We start from the raw sequence: 18,486 nt of genomic DNA, 5'->3' as shown, positions 1-18,486 counted from the left end.
ACTTAGAATGGTTAAAGGTTTTACATAATATCCGACAGAAAAGCTGATTCATCTGGATCTGAGCCAACAATACCACAACATCCTGACCTAGTCTTAAAATTGATACTTACCCTCTGGGCAGACTTCTTGTAGGAATCTCGACGTGTCTTGCGAACCTTCTTACTGATGGTTGGATCATTAGCAAGTTTCATGGCCGCTGTAGTGATTTTAGACTGTATTTCATACTCTCCTTCAAGCCGGGATAAGCCTTCATCCTGAATGCCAACCAAAATGATATCGACCACAGCTTACTCACTTATGGGAATGGACATCAAATATGAGCAGTGTTTATCTCACAAAATGTAGTCACTCAGATACAAAACAATGCTCTTACAAAACATTGTCTGAAACATCAATAGAAACTGAAGTTGACTTCCAGCACAAAACCCTCCAGTAACAACAGTCAAACCAAAAAGGCCAATATCACATGTCAATAGTGTTTCTAATTTTTACTGATCATTATATTTGGGAATCTTGCCCTTTTTCTGAGCTGGGTGAAGCTATGTACATAAATGAGTCACACATTCTTAGTACTGGGTTTTGCTCTACAGAACTCTGACACCAAAATGACAATGTAAGCAAATTCTGACTGAAATGTAATTTTACAGGAAGGTTACTATCTTTATCTGCAGCTGAAGAGAGACGGACAAAAATTACACGCACAACTTCTGCACACAGCTTTTATCAAGTTAACAACATTAAAAGACTCTTACTTCTTCATGACTCTCTGGTGTGTTAACTGTCTTATCTGAGAGAGTGAAGGCTGTTGTAACTCTTGTCTTGGGACGTGGTAGAGGCTCACCAGGTATGCGTGGATACTCAATAGGCAACTCTCCTGTTATCTCCTAATGGAAGAAGAAATACATCTGTCAAATTCTGGGATGGAAATCAAATGTGTACAGCTGGAATTGTACATCAACTTCAGTGGTAAGTGTACATCAAAGAATCCTTGGTAACATCTAAACAAAGAGCCTGAAATTGTCTCACAAAAATCAGGAAATCTGCAATCTTATTTAGCTAAAGAGGGAAGGACAAAATATATAGATTACAGAGATACATGTACTCATCATTGATAATATATCTCAAATGCAATAAGCACTCTTGATGGCTTTGCCAGATGGCTATCAAGATACTGGTAACGGGAAGTGATTGTAACTTAATTAACTGACAAGCCATCAAAGCAGTCTGTTTACAGAGTGAAATTTCACACAGTCCAGCAATGAGGGAAAGATTCCATAAGAATTGACCATTTTATCAGAAAATGAAAATCACTGGAAACATAACTTAAACTTTTGTCATGCTAAAACAATCAACTGCTACTTTGACCAGAGCAACTCACAGAACACTCTAAAACTGATCTGTTCAAGTAATTCTTTGGTATAATTTTGTTAAAGATTACTCAATTAAATTCTAAATTAAGGGCCCTTTAACTCACAGCTTCCTTGAGGCACAGCTGTCTCAAGTTTTCTAGTTTCTCCTGGAGCGTGTCTTGAAGCACCACCTTACGAGCTTTAAGTGCCTCGACCAGTTCCTTACGAGCAACCTCGCCTTCAATGGCCAGCAGCTCTCGAGAGGCTGCCAGGAAAATGAAGAACAAAAATTCAATCACAAATGATTGACAATATGGGAATTAAATGCGTTATGCATCACTGAGGAAGCATTCAGTGTGAAGGGTTGTATGTCAGTCACCACAAATCCTGAAGTGATTAATTTCATCACTCATTAACTCTGGCTGGTGATATTGGAAACCCATGCTTGGGAAGCAGTGTATGGCCATGTATGAATTTTGTGCCTTATGCAATATGTTAAATTTTTAATAAAATTTCATACGTGTGTACGTAAGATTTCTGCAGAATTTGATTCAATCTGAAAGTATTTTAAATTCCTTTACAGCACATTCTGACAAGCTGTTGCAGCCAACAACATTGAGGTACATGTACAATATCTGTGGGCTCGTAACTTTGTAGCACCCCGATCTAGCTTTCAAGTCACAAAATCAATCTTGCTGCTGCATTTTTCATTTTCATTCTTTGCCCAATGCTAATCCATAAGACAGCGCATCATCTATAAGTAACTCTATTACAAAGACTGTTAAGATCTTTCCAGGAGACTCATTCATTGACTCACAAGCTTCCTTTGCATCCTTCAAAAGGGTGATATTAGTGCCCTCTCCCTCTGTCTGCTCCTCGCTCATCTCAGAGGTTTGGGATGGTGTTAAGGAATTGGTACTCGTCGTCAGCTCGTTGGCAATCTGATTGAAGCTCCGTTGTGCTGGGTATCGCTCCTGATTTGGGATAATAGAATGAAAGCCATGAGCAAACCAATCATAAAATGAAAAGATCATCTCACATAAGCAACACCAGTTAGCAGTTGGAAACTGGCAGTCAAATCGAACCTTTTTTTATTTACACCAATTGTTATCAAGCACATTTGAGCTGGATTCCACAGTGCCCATGATTCATCTCAAAGAAGTATCTCAGTCCATGATTAACAGGATCAATTGTAAAGTATAAGTGAATATTTACCAGTATATAGTGCCAAAATCCATCCCAAAGGATGCTCAAAGTGCTTTACAACAATTTTAAAAAGCAAATATACATGTAAACATAAAAAGACAAACATATGAAGTTATGAGGGTCCTAGAGGGGTAGCAATTAACAACTCTGACCACCTTTGGACATTTTAATATGGAGACCACCGGTGACTGGACATCAATAAAACATGGCAGGATTATAGCTGTTGCAATGAATTATTTCAAAGGTGATGATATCTTAAAATACATAATTAAATAGACATCAACCATCAAGCAAGCCAACAGACAGATCTGTGCGTTATTCAACCTACCATACTTGGCAAAACAAGACAACATAATTGAAGGACATGTATTCCATGTATTATGCCATTTACATGTAAGTGGGTTAAATGGTTTGCATTCAGAAAGGAAACTGAGCAAATTTGAAAGAATAATTTAGAAGTAAAGATAATTTCCAGTTTTTAAAAAAGACAGACTTAAAAGATGCGTTATTTTAAAAAAATACCTATTGAAATACAAGTACTCTTTAATGATGAAATCCAGAAAGTGAACAACACAATGACAAAAATGATGAAAACAACTCAAGCAGGGAAACAGACTCAAGACAGCTCAAGAGATGTCTGATATGTCAGACCTAAAACCTTACTTCAAATAACCTTCATATCAAATGTGAGCTTTTAAGAGGCCTTGACTTCAGAAGGGGAACACTGCTTTCAGAAATATTGAAACTCAATACAGAGAAAAAGTTACATCAGAGCATGAACAAAAAGTGAATACAGTCCTGCACACTGGCAACAGACATGACTAGCATTTGCACTTTAATGACATATGATCTTTGTTGAGACAAACAAAATAATTTCTCAGGTCTTCCATGTCCAATAAAATTTTCCAATGCACAAATTGACAGATAAAGCTAGACCATCTAACCTCTTCATGTGGCTTAGTCTTTAATATATATTTGCACATGATAAGAATTTTTCTGTCTGTCTGTTCCAGTCTCTGACTGTGCACACAATGACAAAGCATGTGATTGATTACTTCATTTCCATATCAGAATGATTAATCCAAAACTCTTTCCCCATTCAAGATAGGCACGAGAATGCAAAGTTCTTAATCAGCACACATTACCTCGGGGACTCAATTGTTCCAGCATTTCAAAGATCCAGGCTGTAGGCTGATGTTGATGAAATCTTTCCATGTCTCCAGAGCCAACTTACACTATCCCAAATCTGACCATTATAACCTCCTTCCCTTTAAGTTTCTTACAAACCCTAAACTCCATCCCTTTGTCCAACTCTCACCTTGCTGTGTTTCTTATCCAAGTAAAACTGATGTTGTCTAACTGCCATTGTCCACATGGACTTGACCATTACTGGTGAGCCATACCAGGCATGGATGGTAGAATTAGCAGCACCAAAGGTTCGTTTGCTCACAGAAACTCTGTGCCAAACAAAGAAAACAAATTTGAAGTATTAACCAGTATCCATTGTAAACTTGTATGTAGTTTCCCTTTCATTCAAGCTCCATATTCCCAGAATATCAAATGTCAGGGTTACTGAGCTCAGTATATGAAAATATGCACATGTAGAGCATTTGTTGAAATATAAGTAAATGTACAGTCTATGCTCATTGTTGGAAGTCACTCAATCACCAGCCAAATAAACCAATCAATTAAAAGATCAAACTGACTGTTAATGAATTCTCTGGTTTCTAAGCAATCAAGTTTTCATACAAGAAATAATGAGGATAATGCATCATCAACAGCTTGCATGTACGGTACTATGCAAGCAACTGCTTGGTTCAACCACTCTATAAGACCCACAGCAATGAGTGTGGATTATCTGCCCTCTGACAAGCTCAGAGGCAGGCAACAATCACAAGCTTTAATACCGGCAGCCTGCATGTCAAAGGTGCTTTACAACCGACTGAGCTACATGTACAATGGATAAACCGTTTTGTCAAATGTTTAAGTTTTTTCTTCCTGACACAACAAAGAGAAAAGGTCATAGGTCAATTCTGTCTATTGAACTGTTTTCCTTTTCATGCGAGGTAGCCATAACATTCACTACTGATATGTAATAAATCATGCTTGTCAGGAAACTGAAAGGACTTTCAAAATGAAAAAAAAGAATTAACAAAGCATGAAAAACAATTTGTTTTTGCAGTTTTCTTGAGATCTAAATCCACTTGGACAAATGGATAAATGAGAATACTATGTAGAAAAATTACAATGATCAAAATACATCCCTGTTACTGATCAATATGCCCTGATTAAGTTCATTTTATGCATCTAGACACAACTAAACATTTTTTGGTTTTTTTTTAAACGACTGTTCTCCCCCCCCCTCCTTAATGGTATGACCTTGGTGAGGAAAATGGCCCCAATTTTTCCCATTTTCAACATGTAAACCATGTATTATCCTACATCATCCTGGAAGTACTTTCAGACCCTTAGTCACTTACTGGGTTGTTGGATCCGCAATAGCATCTGACAATTCATCATATATGTCCTCCTCTAATGACTCCTCATACAGGTTCAGATTGCTCAAAGTGTGTACAACTCTGGGGGGGTCAGGTCAGGTTGGGTGAAAGGTCAAGATGCAAATCAAAGAAGGCAACAAATCAAACAAATAAAAATACACATGTATGACAAACTCAACTTACGTACACATACCAGTACATTATACTTCATTCATGCAAATTAATTATTTCAACATTCATGATAAAAATTTAATAATTATCAATTACTTGCATGCACATGTACATTTATGTATATTATGGCAAAATACCTTCAGAAGAGGCCACTTATGACAGAGTTACTGTAAGTAATTGTTCTCTACTTCAATAAAATCACATCAGGAAATCATTAAAAGACAAAAATACATCCCTTTGATGACACAAATAGACTGACTGCATCCACTAAGTCACATGACCTATAGTGGGTATCAAACATCAACAACATGGTGTCCTTCCATAGCAAAGTGTGTCATAAGCATTGTTTGCCAAAAGTAAAGCCAATTTTGGAGTATAATGCTCAACAAATCAGTAGTCTGAGTACCTTACCAATCATCTGCATTATTTTTTGGTAAATGACACTTATGACACACTTTGCCATGCATGGGAGGATGCTATGTTTGCTGGTGTTTGATACCCACCATAGGTCTCGTGATTTAACGGATTGTGACTTAGCAGGTGCAATTGATCTGTTGTTGGTCATTTCATGCATCTTTACTTGTCAACAAAAGAACAGATACCAGTAAAACAACACATGTAAAACAAAATAATGAGTTGCCATGTATGCTCAATCTGGTGACAATATTAGACAAAAAAAATCACTTCATGTCTCACTGAAACACTTTGTTGACTGAAGTTCACCTTACCTTCTTGGGTCTATGACTTCAATGTAAAACTTTCGATCTCGATAGTATATATTTTGTAGCTGTCGCCACTGGAAGACCTAACACAAATGCATAAAGAAAAGTTAAACCATGAAATAAATATATGTATTTCAAAACCAACATACCCATTTGGAATGTTCACAGCTTCGAATGTTATTACAAAAGTGATGCTATATACAATGTACATGCAAGTGATGCATGTAAGGAAGAAATGACATGCTGCATTCCATTTGTTTTCCCCAGCAAACGAATCAAATATGAAACAAAACACTTTCACATTGTTTCAAATTCCGGAATTATCACTTATGGCCATATTTTGTAACTAAAAAAGCAAAGTACATCAACAAACTTGATTCACATTTACAAAAATAGAACGATGAATCAGTGAAACTGAGCATACCGTACATTTACATGCAGCTTGCGTCTAGGATGATAATCCTCTGGCGAGGAAAGAAAGCTTACCTTTCTTGGTGTGAGTCTATCTTTTATATCATACTGGCCAATGCCCTTGTAACTAAGTCCCAACCACCATGGGATACCAGTTTTATCCTTGAGCTCATAGAAGTGCACTCCGTATGTGGGTAGACTCTCCACTAGTTGCATATAACTGCAAGTTCAAGGGAAAATTAAGATTAGATTAGAACAAAACAGAAAAGTTCAAACCTGTAACATACCCTAACCCTATACTGTGTACTCTGTCACGTCCAATGCAATTGCAAGTACTGTAAATGCTATAAATGGTAATAAGGAAGTTTATGAAAAAAAATTCCCCTTCACAGTCCCATTCGTAAGTCATGAAAATTTTTTCACTTGTTTGAAAGGCATGAAACTGTTTTCCTACTTAAAGTACATGTACATGAAGAGTAAAATGAAAATGAAAATCTTTTCCATTGTGTAAAAAGGTATGAAGATGTTGTTACACTTTTGTGAAGGTGTGGAAAATTTTCCCACTTGTCTGAAATGGCATGAAAATGTTTTATCCCCTTTGTGTGAAAAGGTGTGAAATGTGTTCTCACTTAAGTGAAAAGGTGTGAAATGTTTCGCCACCTTGGGAAATACTGGTATTTTCACATTTTGTGAAATGATGATGAATTCCCTGGGAGGAGAAAATGTGACAAGAATGTTCCTTTCCAATGTTAACTTTCAACTGTAATGTACATGTACTGTATACACCCCAAGCAATAAATCCCTATATATAGGGATTTACCAGTACCACATCCAAAGCTACCACACACATGCATTGTATCACGAATAAAAATGAAGTAAATACATGTACAATCTTTATGATTAGAACAAAACACTTTTTGTTCCCTGCTCACATCAGCATATTGCATGCTGGACCTTGTCGGGTTCAGCAGGACCAGGGTTAGATTTACAGTCTCAAAAGGCAATGTAATTTCAACAACATACATGTTATGTACATGTACCGGGTACATGAACGTGTAACGTACATGAACATTGTACAAATGAAAAATTCTGTGGTTCCCCTGTGTTTGTACATATAAATACAGGTACAAATTTAATGTACATGTACATGTACCTGTACGTAGGTTTCAATAAGCTTATACATGTACATAATAAAAGAACTTTGTACAAGAATTGTTCTACCTTCCTGTCCAATTCTTTAGGAATGTGTGCCTAATAAACACTGAGTCACAGCAATTTAACTGTTTACTGAGGGTTTGTTACATGTGCAGTGCACATGTACATGAGCTTAGAATGAAATTCTATTAGCCTACTGGTACGTACATGTACTAGTACTTGTACTAACGGTGCTTACTTAGTACACATAATAAGACTAAAAAAAAGAAAAAGAAAACACCAAGAAAATTTGTGCAAACAGAATTTAAGGAAGACACATATTTTAATAGGATTCTGTGACGTCAAATTGTCACTTGGCAACATGGCACAAGTGGTACAATATAAAGAAGGAGAGATGAAATTTTGAAGGAAATTCACTTTTTTTTTGTCTTTTTACACGCATGGACTATCCTGCCTTGTGAAAAATTGTCCAAGGCAAATTGAAACAGTCGGGCTTGTTCAATGAAGCAAGGCACTGTGGGTGTGAACCGATGAGTCATGCAGCGATAGTTTTACCTGTAGACCATACCAGGTATGTGTACTTGAATGACTTTCAGTGGACTGCTAATGGCTGAAGGTGGGTCCCAGACAGGATCTCCAGTTGGTTTATACGTGTATGTACATGTGCATGTACATGTACATATGGGTGTGTAATGTACGTACATGTACATGTACCCTATTAGGGTACAGCAGGCATGCATTGGTGCAAAAGGCCTATGACAGACATGTCAATATGCACTTAGAAAGTATGTACATCGTACATGTACCCCTCCCAGAATTAACAAGGATTAGTAAATGATACTAAACAGATATACTTTGAGAACAAGGGTTACTACTACACTTTTGGAAGGATTTCAAGCCAGGATTATGAATTACACCAAAAAAGTCACTCAAGCTACACGTACATTTACAAAGCAGGTATGTTAACTGCGTTATCTATCTGCAAATACTAGGTGAAGAGCAATGAAACACACAACCATAAAAACAAATGCCATTCAATGCATACTGCACTGCACTGAACTTGTGTGTGCCGGACTGAGTTTGAAGAATGCTGTGTGACTGATGTCATTTACACATGCAGAGAAATTGTGGAATTCTCCAGCTCTATTCAAGGGACAGTGTTTCCATGTACTAGTACCGGTACACTGTACACCAGATTTTCATGTACATGTACACGTCCGTGTACAAGTGCATTCATTTATACTCAAGCAAGGAACACACATGTACACCCAAATGTACGTAAACACATTATACAACATGTCAATGTACCAGTGAGTATGAAGTTTGTACATACATGTATACATGTGCATGTAGATGAAATTTTACATGTAAATGTGCATTGCTCGGATTTGCATGCATGTCCATTTGCAGTGTACTAATGCACTTGAGTAGTGATGTATGCAAATACTCATCTCATGTACTTCATGTAAAGGTACGTGTACATGTATTTGTTTTGTAATTGATGGCTAAGTACAGCCTGCAGGTAACGTGTGCACCTGTTGGTGCGAGTACATGGAAAGTGTGCCCTTGTACTCAAGAAGAGACACATACCCGTGTAACAGTCTCATTTTTCTGGCATGCTCAGATTTTCAGAACAACACGCCGGATAAATGAGCAGGTTGCCGCAACAATCTCATTTATCCGGTGTGCTGATTTTTCCAGTCACGTACACAGGCCATACGCTTTGGTCCCTCATTTGGCGCAGTCGCTTAGTACGAGGAAATATTATGCAGAAAAGACTGGAAGATCGGGGAATGACTTTGACTTTGCCACTACCATTATTGAATATTCAGCAAGATAGTACTGTAACTTCGCCCCTTGCCAGACCTTTACAAACGAGTGTTTACTTTGGTGATTATTAATTTGTTGGAATTGAGTGTCACCAATGCTGGGGAGTGGGGGCGGGCCTTTATTGAATATCTGTTCCTAATGTACATGTACACCCGCCTTTATGTATGAGGATAGGACTTTCACTTTTAAAAGGCAAAAAAGGAAAAAAGGGCAACAAACCCGTACAGGTGTACACATCATCAATAACATGCCCTGAAGAAACAATGGATAGTGCCTAAAATGCCTTGAGTGATCTTAATTCGAACGCGCACAAAGCCCATGTAGTTGAGGTTGGTAAGTACGTGCAATGATCACCTGATGTAGGAACTCAGCACACCCTTAAAGTGAACAAAATGGGACTTACTGCACATGCCTTCAGCCTCAGGTGCTAGTTCGGGTCGCTCGGCAGTGTTCAGTTAGTGCTCGGAAAACTGAGCTCGTGTGCAGTATGTATGACAATTGATCTAACAAAGTTACATACATTTAGACTAATACCGACAGACTTCTACTCCAAAGCTTTCAAGTACACAAGTGTACATGTACTGGTCCACTTTGCCACTATTGCTCTGTGGCAAGAAGTAGACAATGAAATGTGTTCACAATACATGTTATAATATACATCAGCCCACTGGGGGGACCTGTCCCCTCCTGCCCCCCCTCCCACTTTTTGCAAGTCCTAAAATTAGATGGGGCTCACTGAATCAAGCTATTAATGGCTGATGCCTGATGGTCTAACAACTGGCCCCTCCACTTTGAAAATCATTCCACTGCTGGGGGTGCATCAGCCAAATCCGGACTGAGTGATCTACATGCATGTACATGTATTTCTCATTTCAAGCTAATTTGCTGGACTATTTACCAAATAACTCTATCACCATCAATGGTTAGGGCGGTATTCTTTTATCTTATGACCCTTAGACCCAAGATACATCCACCTGACTCAGGCCCTAACCACTCTCCCATCAAAAGCAATGCACAGTACACACAGATATTTGCACAGGCCAACCAGTCCGCCAGCCATTATTTTCCATTCCCATTATTTTCCATTCCCAGACAAGTGGGCATCTGGAGTGCTTTGTAAAACACCTACAAAAATGTGTCACTCACCAGGAATGTATCCTTGGGGGATAAATTGGTCTGCAGCATACAGACAGGAACCACAAGGTCAACTGCACAGTCTTAAGTCGTTTCCTTGTTCTCTTTTTCAACCAAGTACTACTTAAACAGTGATTCATACTTTGATAGGATTGGTTGTAAACAAATACCTTAGCAGTTAGTGCATGCTTTGTGAAGTTCATATCCATGTACAGGCTCTGTATACCAGTAAGACTGAACTTCTGGATGACCAGAAGAAAATGATTGAAACATCTGTAAAAACTAAAGTGCTCTAAGGTTGTGGCTTCAAGTAGTTATTCTTGCACATGTACATGTACATATTGGCAAGAATAGGAAAAACTAGGAAAGTGAACATTTTTTGGTGTTTGTTGCAAAATGTGACTGATTACTGTTTCTTTTAAGTTACTTATAGCGCTAACAGTCCCAAATCCTCCAATTTCAATATGAGTTTACATATACCCCAACGGGTTTAGGGTTGATAAAATACAAAGAATCTACATTGTTTGTGTTGGTTAATACATGTAGAAAGGTGAATTGCAAATTTACCTATATATAAACACCAAATGTCAAGCACAAAATACATTAAAAAATCAAACACACAAAGGTGAGAATCTGCTAGCAACAGTTTTTCTCTATTTGTTAATTACTCAATTCTTCAACTAATTTGTCATAAATTGGCATGTCTTGCTTATTCAAAATTTTAAAAAGTACAGCTTAAGGAAAACTGGGTTTTGTTTAGTTCCACGATCAACTACCGGTAACATGTCCATGTACAGTTTCATGCAATAGCGATACCATAACTTTGGTACAAACATACCATACCAAACTCGATCAACTGGAACTAACATGCTAAAGAACACAAAATGTTTGCATCAGATGATAGATGAAGTGATTACAAAAGGACAATACATGTATATCATCTGCTTCAATAAAACAATGAAAGTTTTGTCCATGCATGTACTCGTACGATGTACATGTACAATGTAAGTAAACATACAGTACATGTACATGTAAATACCGGGTATCATTAACCCCTTCTATCCGGGAATTAAGAAAAGTGTCATCCGTAAACAGAACTGAACACGTCACCTCTCTCTGCTACTTAAAACCCTAAATGAGCAAAAGACGAAGCACAAAATGTCAACAAAAAAATGAATTTTATTCTATTAGGGTAAGATTGGAGGGAAATTGACTGAGAAATGGTTAAAAAAAGGTTTGATCATGGCCCAACAGTTGTGTATAATCTACATGTACGGTACATGTATGTTTGCTTGAAGGCACCCCTTAAAATACCCATTCCTTGTGTTTTGTATCATCTGTTATGTGTAAGAAAACCAAAACGGTGGACGGGGGACTTTTAGATTTCAAAATACCATACATGTAGTTTGTTTGAAAAATCCTGATGAAAAAACCCCAACAAATCTCACCCCTGAAAATTTCTAGCTTACACGTATGTCTTGCAATGTTTTCAAACACAGAAATTTCATGGAATACCAGTATGCTGACATACACTTGTCAACGGTTAAAAAGCTACTAAAGCATCACAATGTTTTAGTATTTTTTAGGTATAAGCAGTTATTTTGTGCACCGTGCAGGGCAAATATTCCAACTTATAGTATTTTTAACCAAATGCAATGGTGGACTGGTAGTTACAGAATTCTGGCATCAGAATATAGGGGACGAAAAGTGGCCATCTGCCTTTCTGCTATCAGAATAGTAGAAAAGCTGATTATACATCTTTGTAACATGCAATTTATGATTTTTCTACTTTTCTGCTCCCTCAAAAGCAGAATGACCATTTTATTGTAATGCATTTTTCCACTTTTCTGCTACTACAAAAGTAGTTTTACTTTCCTCTTTTTGATGGTGGCCAAAAAGTGGCCATCTGCTTTTTACCTGTCAAACAAGCAGGAAAGTGGATTGAACCATTTTGACGACAACATTGAATTCAACTTTTCTGCTTTTGTGATACCGGAGAAGCGGATTGTACATAGGTGGCCAAAAAGTGGCCATCTGCTTTTCTGTCCTCAATGGGCCGTGAATGGGGTCGTGAACCTCTAGGTTACCACCATTTCCGTTGTGGGGGGAGTGAAGAAGTAAAGAAACCAATGCTTAACCATGTATTCTGCGGACCAATCCCATACGGCAGTATCAGTGTCCCAGTGAGGCAGAGAAAACAGCATCCCAAAGGAAATACAGTTTTACAGCTACATGTATAGACACAAAAGCTTGCTTGGTCCAAGAAAAACATGTGAATCTTTCATAATAAAAGATAGGGTGGACTGTAATTAATGGTTTATACGTCTTCAATCCCCATGAAAGGAAATGGTCATAACCTGAGGTTCACAACCCCGTTCATGATCCCTGGAAGGAAGAAAAGCAGATGGCCACTTTTCGGCCGCCTATGTAAAATTGCTCTTCCGGTATCAAAAAAAGCAAAAAGTAGAATTCACGGTTGTTGTCAAATGTTTGATCCTCATTTTTGCCTGTTCGAAAGAAGAAAAGCAGATGGCCACTTTTCGGCCGTCAGCGAACAAAGAAAAAGTAAAATCTTCTTTTCTGAAGCAGAAAAATAGAAAAATGCATAACCAAACAATGTTTGTTCTGCTTTTTGAGGTGGCAGAAGTCTAAATTGCATGTTACCAGAACATAAAATATGCTTTTCTACTATTCTGATAGCAGAAAAGCAGATGGCCACTTTTCGTCCTCCATAATCAGAAACTGCCGTTAAACACGAGAAGAGCGTAATACAAGTATGTTGTGCACAAACCTATGGAAAACTTGAAACTTTGTATGACTTTTGTACAGCTATTTGCATATCTGCATCTGTATTCTAAAAACAATACTTCACGGTCAACAAAGCCGATACGCAAACAACTTGAATGCACAATCAGTAAATGAGCTCTGCCCCCAAAAAATTGCAAACGCGTGCGCGTGTGTACTGTACATGAATTTTGCCACGACTTTAAATCAGATTTTAAAATAATCAGCTGTGGATGTAAATTTAATATGTGCCACTGCTCTGTACATGCATGCTTCTTAATTCAAAAGTTTCACTGACGTTTGCGTATTGTACTTGCAGGTTGCATTTAGAATGCACCATTCGATGTTAATGCTACCTGATTTTGAATGTTCTACAAGCACGCACATGGATTCAAAATGGCTGCGCCCAGGTAGGCGGAAGATTTTCTCTGCACAGAGAATGAGAAGTTAGCACTCTAGTTTATATACATATAGCTCTACGTGTGACATACATACATAGATCGTTCTGTAAAAGTACATGTACATGCCGGTACCAGTATGCATGTACTGGTAGTATACATGAACTAGTACATGTACGTGGATAGTAAGGTACTGTAACTGTCATGGCACAACAGGTTCTTTCCTGAGTTGTGAGTGAAATCATATGCCAATTCTGCCTTTCATCTTCAAAAATTGAAGCAGGAAGTAAATTTTCATTTTTAATATGCAATGCTCAGAGTACCAGTACATGTACAGTGGAACGCTGCTATACCGAACATTCGGCTGTACCAAACATCGTCCTTGGCTCCCAATATTTTTTGCACAAAACCTACCACACATTATGCAGTTGCAAATCAACCGAAATTCACCACAGCATGCATCAGAGATCGATCCTGAGCAGTGGCTTCACGACTTTTAGGATAAATTAAATATCAATTTTGTAACTCAAGATTTCATGAAAAAACAAAAATAATTAACAGATACATTTCTAGAAACCTCAAACGTAAATGCAATGCCAAAACATCACGAAAACAGCGAATCATATAGTATCACAAGAGGGTGCACTTCAGTTAGACAAGAGAGGGCGCTATTCAACATGGCAACGAAACGTTCGGCAGTTAATTTCGATATACCAAACGACTGCTGTACGGAACATTTGGCGTGGACCCCGTCGTGTTCGTTATAGCGGCGTTCCACTGTACATGTACCTGGTACCAGTATGGTTGACTAGCTTTAAAAACGTGTACATGTATGTTGTGTACAAACATGTTCAACTTCATTTTCTCTATCATTATATACTTTATCTAACTGAGAGTACAAAAAAAAAATTCACTTCTTTTCTAATGGACTGTAAATGTATAATTTTGCAATATATACCGAACATGTACATGTATGTTTACTCTATTCTCTGTGAAAACACACTACATGTACATGTAGTTAACTGAACTCAAACATTCATGTACTACCGCTAGGTACATGTGCCATAACTGAACTCAACTGATATTGCCCTAATTAGGCAGATGGTTACACCCTGGGAGAACACACCTGTAAAAAATCCTGGGGTACCCAATTCCCTTTAATACAGTATATCAAGACCTTTACTGCATGCAGTGCTGGAGATAAGCAAATTATAAATGTACATTTACACAGGATTTACATGTAAAGCACCAGGTATGTACAAGTGTATGGTGTACAGTATGTTGTACAGTGACTTGCTGCAGGGCACCTGGTTTTTAATACAGTGGATCATTGCTGTATGGGTTGATTAGTGAATGAGTCACCAACAAGCCAATAAACAGGGAGGAATTTCTAGAATGTGATCAATCAGGTGTTGGGGATACATGTAGTACAGATTTAGGGGGAAAGAAAATGGTTTCAAACAAAGAAATGGAAATTTGCCTCTGCTCATAATCATTGTCAGGAACACAATCTGAAGTTTTAGACATGTACATGTACAGCGGGTAGTGCATGTACCGGTACATGTATGGGTAGCATACCAGGGATACGGTACATGTACGGGTAGCATACCGGGGATACGGTACATGTACGGGTAGCATACCGGGGATACGGTACATGTATGGGTAGCATACCAGGGATACGGTACATGTACGGGTAGCATACCGGGGATACGGTACATGTACGGGTAGCATACCGGGGATATGGTACATGTACGGGTAGCATACCGGGGATACGGTACATGTACGGGTAGCATACCGGGGATACGGTACATGTGCGGGTAGCATACCGGGGATACGGTACATGTACGGGTAGCATACCGGGGATACGGTACATGTATGGGTAGCATACCAGGGATACGGTACATGTACGGGTAGCATACCGGGGATACGGTACATGTACGGGTAGCATACCGGGGATACGGTACATGTACGGGTAGCATACCGGGGATACGGTACATGTACGGGTAGCATACCGGGGATACGGTACATGTACGGGTAGCATACCGGGGATACGGTACATGTACGGGTAGCATACCGGGGATACGGTACATGTGCGGGTAGCATACCGGGGATACGGTACATGTACGGGTAGCATACCGGGGATACGGTACATGTACGGGTAGCATACCGGGGATACGGTACATGTACAGGTAGCATACCGGGGATACGGTACATGTACGGGTAGCATACCGGGGATACGGTACATGTGCGGGTAGCATACCGGGGATACGGTACATGTGCGGGTAGCATACCGGGGATACGGTACATGTACAGGTAGCATACCGGGGATACGGTACATGTACGGGTAGCGTACTGGGGATACGGTACATGTACGGGTAGCATACCGGGGATACGGTACATGTACGGGTAGCATACCGGGGATACGGTACATGTACGGGTAGCATACCAGGGATACGGTACATGTACGGGTAGCATACCGGGGATACGGTACATGTACGGGTAGCATACCGGGGATACGGTACATGTACGGGTAGCATACCTGGGATACGGTACATGTACGGGTAGCATACCGGGGATACGGTACATGTACGGGTAGCATACCGGGGATACGGTACATGTACGGGTAGCATACCGGGGATACGGTACATGTACGGGTAGCATACCGGGGATACGGTACATGTACGGGTAGCATACCGGGGATACTGTACATGTACGGGTAGCATACTGGGGATACGGTGCATGTACGGGTAGCATACTGGGGATACGGTACATGTACGGGTAGCATACCGGGGATACGGTACATGTACGGGTAGCATACCGGGGATACGGTACATGTACGGGTAGCATACCGGGGATACGGTACATGTACGGGTAGCATACCGGGGATACGGTACATGTACGGGTAGCATACCGGGGATACGGTACATGTACGGGTAGCATACCGGGGATACGGTGCATGTACGGGTAGCGTACTGGGGATACGGTACATGTACCCCAGGTATATACATGTAATTATAAGAAAGTAAAGAAGGGCCAAATGATGTTACAAACAAGGTCTCTCCAATGACTGTCCAAACTCCTGGAAATTCTATTAACTTCTTTCAAATACAAACATTAAAAGATTAAATAAATTAAGAAGTATGACTCTACTTTCAAAGGAAAATACACATGCCAGTTTACAAGTGTAACAAATGTAACTTATTCAGCATCAAAATGTAGTAGTTAAATTTGGACTGGTAACCACCTTGAATGCTCCGCATCTGTTGCATCAACAGTGCGTACATGCACTGTAAATGTAGCATTTCTTAATGCACACGTTAAGACATTTGCAGCTTCCACACCAATATGAAATAGGAAAGCATCTCAGAAATTGGAACTCTTGAACCATTTCCTGTAAAACAATGCTGGATCCAATAGGAAAAGCCTACATGGAAGGCACCTGCAGGTGGTGCTCCTAAAAATGACAATATTATTATTAAAGCACACACCTGAAGAACATTATCATCCTACTTTAACTAACAATGAAAATATAAGTTGCAAATGGCATTACCTCCACAAATCTTTTTTCACATCAAGAGTTCAGTCTTGTTGCCAAGTGATATACGTTCATGAAGCACACATGTACATCCTGAAACAATGTGTATTCTCCATACTGTGCTGAACGTCAGTGTAAACAATCCAATTGATGAGGTATGGTACTGTATACTGGCACATCAAAAGGCACTCTGAATTCAACCTTTCAGTAAAAATCAAACAAACCTGTCTGCTTTCATGTCATATTCCTGCTAAACTGCTCTGAATGGAACAGTACCAGTAAATGGTAAGCTGGAGCATGCTCCAAGCAAGCAACCCAGCCAAGCCAAGCCAAGCACAGCACAGAGTAAACAGACATGTGCACCCAGCTCTCACAGGGAACTGAATAACCACATCCCACTCAGGTACTAGGTATAAACAGCATGACTAATCACAACTCGAAGAATCCACCCACACAAACAATGGACTCATCCAATCCACAATATAAAAGCACAGGGTCGCTGTATTGTATGGGGGATGTTACATGTAAGTTTATTACATGTATAATACCTGGAGGAGAAGATCAAATGGAGGTTGAATGTCATTGATCTCATGGAGGTACATGTAACACAATCAATTTTGTCTACAACAATAACCCTTTTATAGGCTAGAATTAAGGATACATGCTGTAATCGCCTCAATTTTTCATTTGGTTCCCATTAACAAAGATCAGGCCTTCACAACTAGGCCATATACCTGAAGTCAATGTACATGTACAACATGTACATGTACCACTACGTGTACCGTACATGCACACACTCGTACATGTACCGGTAGGTGTATACATGTACACTATGGCTAGATATGGATGTCACCTGTGGTGGTTTGATATGATATTGAAGTGACTTCAGATGTCAAAAAAATTATAATGCAAGAGAAATTTGGCAATTTGAAAACAAAACTGTCAAAGATTCAATAAAACTAACATTATTTTCAATTCAGCTTATTAAAAGGTGCCATCAACTGCTATTTATAGAGGTCTATGTATCGGTACATGTAACCCCTACATTACCAGTAATTACATTTTGGTACATGTAGGTGAACTACGATACTTGTACGTACAATGAGTGATTCTTTACTATAGGTCAAAACTGCTAAATAACATGCACACACAAAAATTGGGATGAAGTCAACATAATGGCATATTATGTATTGTACATGTGTACATTGTACGTATGCAAACATACTGTCTCAAGGACCATACACCAGGTACACAGAATACTATAGTCACCCATGACTGTCAGTAAAGTTTAGC

General features: G+C 39.1%; 1 protein-coding gene across 9 annotated transcripts in view; it reads right to left on the bottom strand.

Annotated features, from left to right (window-relative positions):
• Positions 1–18,486, bottom strand: part of LOC110983263 (uncharacterized) — a 71,122-nt gene that overhangs the window by 11,963 nt on the left and 40,673 nt on the right. For 7 of the 9 annotated variants that reach the window (XM_087135511.1, XM_022242414.2, XM_022242445.2 and 4 more), the window contains exons 7-14: positions 6,433–6,577; positions 5,953–6,029; positions 5,036–5,134; positions 3,874–4,012; positions 2,167–2,323; positions 1,475–1,614; positions 753–884; positions 111–254 (exon numbers count right to left, since the gene is read on the bottom strand). In XM_087135511.1, the coding sequence (XP_086991637.1) occupies positions 111–254; positions 753–884; positions 1,475–1,614; positions 2,167–2,323; positions 3,874–4,012; positions 5,036–5,134; positions 5,953–6,029; positions 6,433–6,577 (1,033 nt within the window). Of the gene's footprint in view, positions 1–110; positions 255–752; positions 885–1,474; positions 1,615–2,166; positions 2,324–3,873; positions 4,013–5,035; positions 5,135–5,952; positions 6,030–6,432; positions 6,578–17,208; positions 17,616–18,486 lie in introns of those variants that run through there. The other 2 variants (XM_087135513.1, XM_087135512.1) reach the window with 2 other exon arrangements.

The sequence above is a fragment of the Acanthaster planci genome, linkage group LG04, assembly GCF_054643075.1.
Source record: "Acanthaster planci isolate LZ-2023a linkage group LG04, COTS_SCS, whole genome shotgun sequence".
NCBI classification, from domain to species: domain Eukaryota; kingdom Metazoa; phylum Echinodermata; class Asteroidea; order Valvatida; family Acanthasteridae; genus Acanthaster; species Acanthaster planci.
Note: the sequence above shows the minus strand (reverse complement) of the source record. Positions and strands in the feature narration are given on the sequence as shown.